The sequence below is a fragment of the Paramormyrops kingsleyae genome, chromosome 17 (genome assembly GCF_048594095.1).
Source record: "Paramormyrops kingsleyae isolate MSU_618 chromosome 17, PKINGS_0.4, whole genome shotgun sequence".
Taxonomy (NCBI): domain Eukaryota; kingdom Metazoa; phylum Chordata; class Actinopteri; order Osteoglossiformes; family Mormyridae; genus Paramormyrops; species Paramormyrops kingsleyae.
The window spans coordinates 25,987,996-25,997,025 of NC_132813.1; the positions used below are offsets into that span (position 1 = coordinate 25,987,996).

At 38.2% G+C, this 9,030-nt stretch overlaps 1 protein-coding gene across 1 annotated transcript; it reads left to right on the forward strand.

The window, feature by feature from the left end:
• Nucleotides 1-4,180: 4,180 nt before the first annotated feature.
• LOC140579277 (uncharacterized) lies at nucleotides 4,181-6,161 on the forward strand. The gene is made up of 4 exons (XM_072701670.1): nucleotides 4,181-4,259; nucleotides 4,416-4,583; nucleotides 4,791-4,886; nucleotides 5,371-6,161. Exons 1-4 carry the CDS (start codon nucleotides 4,224-4,226, stop codon nucleotides 5,686-5,688), a joined length of 618 nt encoding a protein of 205 aa, XP_072557771.1. The 5' UTR covers nucleotides 4,181-4,223; the 3' UTR covers nucleotides 5,689-6,161.
• The last annotated feature ends 2,869 nt before the right edge of the window (nucleotides 6,162-9,030 follow it).

Sequence of the window (9,030 nt, forward strand, 5' to 3'; positions counted from 1 at the left end):
TATCCAGTCATTGTGTGTTTATGTGTTGCAGCGACAGAAACGGTGATATTCCCATTAAAGTCTGAATGGAGTAGGCTAAAGACTGTTTATTTTATTGAGAAAATGTTGGTTAATCTGGCCAAAGACAAAATTTGTTTTATGAATAAATGTTCATTTAAAGCAGCATACGATACGCGTATTATTTTACTATCAGAGATGCGCAGATTAGCTCTAAAGTCACTGAATCTGCTGTTAAAAACGAAGAAGCGGGTGCGGATATCTATATCAGAGAAAATTATAGGTGCGGGCGGGTGGATGATTTGTTTAAAGCCGCGGATTCGGGTGACATTTTAGCTGATCCGCGCATCTCTAATCTGTACACATGAAAAAACACATTACAACGAAAACAGTACGTGTTGGTTGTATTCTCTGGTCATGATCATGTAACCTGTTAGTTGACTTGTACTTAATAATTAAACTATTTTGATTGAGCTATACACTTACTAACATTAATTTTGTTTTTCTTTCAGGTTGTTGGCTACAGTATGACTTGGCAATGTAAGTTGTGCTCAGCTTCTTTTACTGACAGATTGCAAATATTTAAGCACTACAGACTGCAGCACAGTCACTTTTCCAGTGTAAGCCCCCTTCCATGCATCTATAATGCTTGCACGTGTACATTTAAGACACTTAATAGTCTTAGAACTCATTTGTCAAGATGTCATACTCGCCAATTTGGCATTAGTGCAGAACACTCTCAGCAGGCTCTGTTATTTAAATGCCCTTTATGCCCATTTCAGCAGCAATTTTCTGAATCTGTTCTTTTCTGCCATCTTAGAAGGCATTTAAGAAATCATGAAACAGTGGCTTGCCCATATAAGGATTGTAGCTTTACCACAAATGTATACTCTTCATTCAATTCTCATAAAAGTAGATCACACCAAGCAAGCGTTTCGTCAGACTTTCAAAATGACATTGTCAGTGAAGTTGGTCAAGCCAGTATTCCTGCAGTTGATGGTGATTTGTATGAAGAACCTCCAGGCACAGATGAGGATCCAGTGGGGGATGATGGTCAGTGTGACACTGACGAACTAAAAAAACATCTCAGAATGAATTTATCTTCCTTATTTTTGAAGATGCAGGCAATCCTACATGTCTCAAACACAGCTACCCAAGAAATTGTGGAGCATTTAAATCAGGTCTGCTTCTTATCTCAGCTTTTGATCAAGGAGGCAATTAGAGATATATTGCAGAAAAATGGTTGCAATGTGGCAGAATCTGCATTGGATGAAGTTGTAAGTGCTGTTATGGATTCCAATGTTATATTTACTAGTACTTCTAAAGGTGCAGAGTTATCCACATCCAAGCGCAGAAAAGCCTTTTTCGAGCACAACTATCCGTGTGTAATGCCAGTCGAGTATCAGCTGGAGCAATGTGGACATACCATAATGTATGTTCCTATTCTTCAAATGATTCAGGAGTTGTTTAAAAACAGACATTCTAAAAATGATTACTGATCCAAATACCAATTCTGGTCAATATGCCTCATGCTACAATGGCTCATATTTCCTTGAAAATGAATTATTTTCAACAGGTGATCTCATTCTACCACTCCAGCTATATATTGATGAGCTTGAAATTGCCAACCCACTTGGCACATCACGTAAAATTCACAAACTTTGTGCTGTATACTGGGCACTTGCCAATATGTCACCAAAATACAGGTCAGCATTACACAATATACAGCTAGCAATGCTTGCAAAAGTGACAGACCTCCAGAGGCATGGGTATGCAGCAGTACTTGCTCCATTATTACGTGATGTTCATATTCTTGAACAGGATGGTGTCTTTATTGAAAGACTTGGTCGCAATGTCAAAGGCACCATCTTTTGTGTGTCTGCTGACAATCTAGCTGCCCATGGATTAGGTGGCTTTTGTGGAGTCATTTAAAGCAGGCTATGTTTGCAGATTCTGCTTGGCCACAAGAGAACAATTTCCAGCAACTGAAGCCAGGCAGTTTTCTCAAAGAACCAAAGACAGCCATGACCTTCATGTACAAAACATTCAGGAAAATGACACTTCCTCCAGCCACTTTGGTATTAAAGCTAGTTGTGTCTTGCGTGACTCCCTGGATTACTTTCATCCAATCACAGGCTTTCCTCCAGATGTCCTTCATGATCTTCTAGAAGGCATAGTTCCTGTGGAGCTTTCTCTCTGCATTAAGACCTTGATCCAGATGAAGTACTTCACTTTAGAGTATTTGAACCAAAAGATTGCATCATTCCCATATCAACATGCTGATAAAGTGGATAGGCCTCAACCAATTCCCAAAACATTTCTGTCTCGAGGAACGATAGGAGGGAATGGACATGAAAATGCTACTCTGCTCCGACTGCTTCCATTGCTTGTAGGCAGTGTTGTAGCAGAAGGTAATGGTGCATGGACAGTTTTGATGGAACTGAAAGAGGTAGTGCAGTTAGCATTATGCCCATCATTTACTGATGAATCCTTAGACTATTTTCAGTCCAAAATCAGCGATCATAAGCAAGTACTGCTGAAGACATTCCCAGAGTTTAGCCTTCGTCCTAAACATCACTACGTGGAGCATTACCCCACCATGATCAAGTGCTATGGGCCCCTGGTGCATGTTTGGACAATGCGATTTGAGGCCAAACACCGTTTTTTTAAACGAGTGGTGCATGACGCTCAAAACTTCAAAAATATTTTGAAGACAATGGCAGTCAGACACCAACACATGATGGCATACCATCTTGCTGCCCCATCATTTTTCAAGCCAGAAACACAAGCATCCAGGGTTGACTCTGTTCTGGTTTCAGCTCTACCAGAAGTAGCTCAGCTACACATTAGAAGACTAACAACTAGTGACACAATATACCAGACATCAAAGGTTACCATTGATGGCACAGACTATGTCTGTGAAATGTTTTTGTCTGTCGGAGACAGTGGTGGACTACCTAGCTTCTGCAGAGTAGAGCACATCTACCTTGTCAATAGCACTGTTTCATTCCTTTGTTCTAATTATGATTGCTGGTATTTAGAACATCTTGGATCCTATGAGCTGTCACCTTCCCAGACAAGTCTGTCAATCCACCGGAAGTCTGATCTCAACGATTCATTCCCGCTCTCTGCATACGAGGTAGAAGGCTCGCTTCTGTTAACACCCAAGAGATTCATACAAATAAAACAGAACTGAGTCTAGCCAGTGGTGAGTAGTTTTCAATGAATTAATTACTATATTTTTATTACTGTTTATCTACCAGCATATAATCTGTATATTTTAATAACCATTTATGCATGCCAATCTTTTGCTTTCCAGTAGCATAATGGCAGATCTATCCCCACAACCCATGGTCCTTCGTGTTGTTGAACCAAAACTCGGTTCACGACCAGCCTCTATTGATGCACTGATTGCTGTTATAAAAGAACAGCTGGAAATAGATCTTGACTTCAGTTTAAAATATGAAGACCCCGACTTTGATAGAAAACTTACATCCCTCTCTGACATTGATGAGTTGCCACAGAAAGCTGTTGTGCATGTGTCTTTTGAGGAAGATTCCAGCTCTGTTGCTTCAACGGAAACGATCTCAAGCGTATCATCCTCAGAACGTGGGAGAAAATGGCCTTCAGTTCTTTTTTCAATTCCCACATTTTCTTTGGATGTTGAATTGAAACTTCGAGAAGGTAATGCCGAATTTGAGAAGAACAACAAGTATCTTCAGTTAACAAGAGACGTAAAACATGACATTTTAGAAAAGCTAGCATCTGAGATGTATGGCTACAAGGCTTATCCCAGTGATAAGGAGATAGCAATGGTAGCTGAGGCTCTTGTGTTAAAATATCCTTGCTTGAAGGAAGCAGGATCTGAAACTGGCTGGAATGGATGGAAGAACAGCCTCAAGTTTAAGATGGGCAACTATAGGAGCAAGATGAGAAGGGCTGGATGTCCAGAGATGACAGTGAATGCTGGAAAAAGAAGTAGAATGAATCCTGACAATGAATCTTCACATTCAAATATTAAAAGACCCAAACGAGCAGAGGTAAACTTTCTGCCCAACTTTCCCCAAGGAGAAAATCCCTCAACCCTTGAACAGCTGAGGCAGAAAGTCGTTGATGAAATGAAGAAAGCTGAGAAGAACTTACTGCTTATAAAAAAGATGATGCAAACCACATTTGCCCTGCGGCGACAAACCATAGTGAAGACATGCCCACCAGTGAAAGAGCTCATGGAACTCTGGCCTGCACTCAAAATGGAATCTGAGGTAATGTAGTAGCACTTTTTCCTGTTATTTCTTTTTTTTTCACAACATATACCACATTCAGGGGCTGTTTTCTGCCTTATGGAGGAGTAGTAGATTTACCAGATTCACATAGTTAATATGGCTGTGTTGTCTGTCTGTCTTTGTTTTAAAATGTAGGTGTATGCAGATTTTCAACGGATTACAACCCAGAACCTGCCCAACACATTCTACTCTGTGCTTGACCGACATCTTCCTAGACTGATGACCCTGTTCAGACAGAAGGCAGGCAGAACCGGGAAGACGTCGGATGCTTTGACTGAAATCCTAAAAATCCATGATGAACAGGTAAAAATATTGTTATACCTATTTTATAGGTCTAATTCTTAATTTAAAGAGGAACATTGGAAAACATTTGAAAAGTTTGATGATTCAAATGAGCTTTGAATACAACAACTTGTCCACTTTTTTTTTGGTATTTGTCTGATTTTGTATATCTGATTGTATTGTTTAACATTAAACAAGTTATGTACAATTCTGTTTTTGTCGTTATAGGCATTTCATGACATACACACCAAGCGTGTTACTGTTCTTCATGCCCTTCCTGTATATCTACGTGAGGACGCGTCTGAGTTTTTCAAGACCTGCACAGTGAGTTTTTTTTTTTTTTTTAATCTCACGACCATATTAAGTAAACAGTTCATATGAATACAGACATACTTACACACTTACCCTTGCTCAGTCTTTCAAATAACATAGTTTGTGTGATTTGAAGAGATTAGAAGCGATTTGTTTTCTTTGACCTCACTGGAAATAAAAAACTTTAGTACTAGATTGCTTTAAACAAAATGAAGCGTTTTTATAGGTTTTTTAGCATAGTATCAATTTCTTGTTTACTGGTAGCTTAGCTGGGTCCTGTAGAACACTGATCTTCTGTTTAAAATCGTCATACTGTAGTTTGTTCACACAATAATCAAAATCATTAAACTTTGTCAGTTGGTCTGAAGCAATATTGTTTGTTAAATCTCATGACTAACTAAATGCCTTTATCTTTGCACTAAACCTGCTGTAAATATTTTTGTCAAAAATCTTAATAAAAAATCTTTAATCCTTTTATATCTATTTTATTTTACAGGACACATCTGATGAGCCAGAGCTTTTAGATGTTTCAGTAGCCCTCCTCACAGTCGTCAAAGATAATGACAGTCCAAGTCCAGTTCACTTCCAGCCTGTGAAAATCTCTGTTGTCATTGAAAGCGAGATTGTGGGCAACCTCCCCAGATTTGCGGATGCCTTCCTGGTAATGTTTGGACTTATTTATGCACTACACCTCAGCTATCCCAGGGGACTGACCAACACTTTTGAATTCATTCAGAAGATTTTACTTGGTCTTGACGATGGTAAACTGTCACCCAAGTTACAGAGTCTCAAAAATGACTTGATGCGCATGTAGAGATTTATCAGGATAATTACTAAGGCCTGGCAGTTCCTCTGTAGTTCAATGTAGGTTATTTCTGTGAAAATAATGGTTAAAATGTTTCTGCACCAATTGTTTTTTTCCCCACAATATGCACAGTGTGCCTTTTGTATTTATTAATGTTATTTGGCATTAATACAGCTTTTGTTCTTGAGAGTTGTTAAGTACAGCTGGGTAGTACTTGATAAATGTACATGTATTTTAGTTGTAAATGGTACATGTTGTTGTAAAGTTTCATGCAGGTTCATAAATTTGTAATTTTAGAGGTCAGGGTTCTTACACCTTTTCCAACTTCAAATTCCAGCACTTTTCAAGCACTTTCAAGGTGCATTTTTATGCTTTTCCAGCACCTAACAACCGCGGTAAATTACGTTTATATATGCTGTATGTACTTTTTCACATTTAAATCCATTGTGCTATTAAAAAAAAAACACAATATGACATTTCAACTTAACTTGCGTTGGGGACACTATGTTGCAAACCCAGCAAACTTTTTGCTGACGCTTATTTGATATAAGTGGCACTTGTTCCTATTCAAGGAGCCTTAGTAGAATGTACCTAACTAGGTTTGAAGCTGACACAATCCTTTATTTGTGTTTTATGCATGTACATTTGACCTATGTAAAATCAGCCATAATTTCGCGTAGGGGACACTATGTTGCAAACCCAGCAAACGCTTTGCTGACGCTTATTTGATATAAATCACACTTGTTCCTATTCAAGCAGCCGTAGTAGAATGTACCTAACTAGGTTTGAAGCTGACACAATCCTTTATTTGTGTTTTATGCATGTACATTTTACCTATGTAAAATCAGGCCTAATTGCGCGTTGGGGGGACTAGGTTTCAAATCCAGCAAACGTTTTCCTGACAATTACTTTTATGCAACAACATATGGTATAAATGTTTGTGCAGTTCTCTTACTTTTTTATCTTGGATGGTTAAAATTTACTTAAAATAAGTAAGGAAAGCTGTGTAATAAACAAAATAATTTACGTATTTTAGGTATAAAATAAGGTAAATTTATGTTTCTCAATCTTTTTATACATTTACTTTTATTTATGATAAAATTTGGCGATGTAAGTATAATATATCACAGCACTTATTATTGTTCTTGCACATAATTCACCATTCAATGGATTAATCGCCTATTAAAACCGAACTTTTATTTTGACACAATAAGCGGATATAGCGACCGGAAGTCTCCCTCTTATTCTTGCCAGCTTAACACTGCTCCATTTGCCCTAGGAACTCGGATTCCGAGTCGGATTCCGAGTTTCGAAGCCGGAAGTGATGACATGCGTGCTCCCATTTCTCGGAGATCCGAGAAATATCTCGGATAACGCAGAGGATCCCGAGTTCAGAATCGAAGATGGCTGCGCCCTTTATCAACAGAAGGGAAAGTTGTAGCTTTATCCTGTTTAAGCACTACTTCTCATTTGTGGCTCATTAAATCGGTCGCACACACTATATTGTCCAATTTATCTGTGGACGTGTTGCTACGGAGTTTTATACGTGAAGCACCGCACGTAATGTGTTATCAAGTGATATGGCTAACAATGGCTACCAATTAACCGGTCTAGAATTGGATTTCATGATTAGTTGGATTATTTGTCGGATTTAAGGTAGTTCGGGCTAATTATAAATGAACGAAGATAAAGGCCATTTAAACTGAGGTACCTTGAATCCGACAAGTTGTCCGGCTAAGCAAAAAATCTTGCTTTTTCCATATGGATCCATGGTATTGCTACTATATCCGACTCGGTTTTCCCGAGTTTTTAGCGGATGTGACGTAATATCGGAATCCGAAAATCGGATCCCGAGGCAAATGGAATGCACGATTACACCACTACAGCCACAAGCGCGGACTCGAGCGGAGTTATTTTCGTTACGTGCAAAATGCATTTTTAGCTAAAAGGAAAACTACTCCGTAAGATAACGAATTATTATGAAAGCAATGCAATTTCAAATCCAAGCAGGTTCAAGCACATTGTCCAAAATCCAAGCACTTTTCTAACCTTGAAAACACTATATTAAAAATCAAGCATTTTCCAGGATTTCCAGCACCCGTACGAACCCTGAGAGGTGCTATTTTAATCTGGTGTTCAGGTTTTAGCCTCGTGCATCTCTGAATTGTTTTATGTTTCTGTCTTTTAAATTAACACTGCAGTGTTAAGTAGAGGGCAAGAATTCAGTGTAACTCACTGTAACTTAAACTGTTGAAGTTGTTTGTACTCAATATTTGAGGCAACGAGTTACCACAAAAATTTTAAGTTTTGAGACATACGATTTTGAGTCTTGTGTGTCAAAGCTTTTGAGTTACTTAGTCTTTGTCATTTGTTTTACAAGTACAATAAATATTGAGTTGATGCTACTTAAAAATAGTTCTTTGTGTACTTCATTTTTTTTTGTAATGTTAACTTAATACCATGAGAAAGGGTAACAAATATATTTTCACTATAACTGAAAATATTTAAGTTGATTTAATACCTAGTTTTAATTTAACTGTAATTAAAATATTTATGTAGCATGTAATCCAAATATTTAACCTTTTGAAAAAAAAATTTTTAAGTTCATGAACTTAAAAACATTGAGGCAACGAGTTACATCAAATATTTTGAGTTCTGCTTACTAATTTGGTTTTACAGTGCAAGGTAAGAAAAGTCTGACCATGAATCTGAATGCCAATTACATCGTATTATTTAAAAACCCCAGAGATAAATGACAGACCAGTGTACTTGCACGTCAGATGTACCAGCGGCATTCAAAAATTTTTCTAGAAGCTTTTGAAGATGCCACAAAAGTCCCTTATGGGTACCTGCTTGTGGATTTAAAAGCCGTGACACCCGAGGACTGCAGACTCAGATCTGGATTGCTCCTACCGGAGCTGCCTGTTGCTTACGTTCTCAAGAAAAAATATTAACGATGTCGGCTCGTATAAAAAGAAACTGGAGTGCCCTGAAAGCTTTATTTGACAGTAACGCCAGACAGAGAAAGAAAATTTTAAAGATGGCCTTGCTGGGTTTGCTGAACACTTTTTGTGAAATAGCTTTGAACGTGCTGTGCAGTAACATCCCGCTAACCAAATCACAGATTGCAAGACTTAAAAAGCAAAAAAGCGGTATTAAACTGCTAGCGAGCAAACGGGAATTGTTAAAAAGAAAGAAGGCGGCTATTAACCAAGCAGGTGAGGGCTTCATTCTACCCCTTTTAAGCATCGCTATACCGTTTCTCACCAGTCTTTTTCATCGGGGCTAAGTAAAATGGATTACGCTAGGAAAATGTATCTGGTGCCGAAATCACAACTTGAAAAACTGCAT

Excerpts from the sequence above, each read along its gene's own strand:
- LOC140579277 (XM_072701670.1), top strand. The coding sequence starts at position 4,224 with ATGGAACTCTGGCCTGCACTCAAAATGGAATCTGAG. Across the intron at positions 4,584-4,790 it reads TAAAAATCCATGATGAACAG|GCATTTCATGACATACACAC; the intron begins GTAAAAATATTG and ends TTGTCGTTATAG. Across the intron at positions 4,887-5,370 it reads AGTTTTTCAAGACCTGCACA|GACACATCTGATGAGCCAGA; the intron begins GTGAGTTTTTTT and ends TTTATTTTACAG.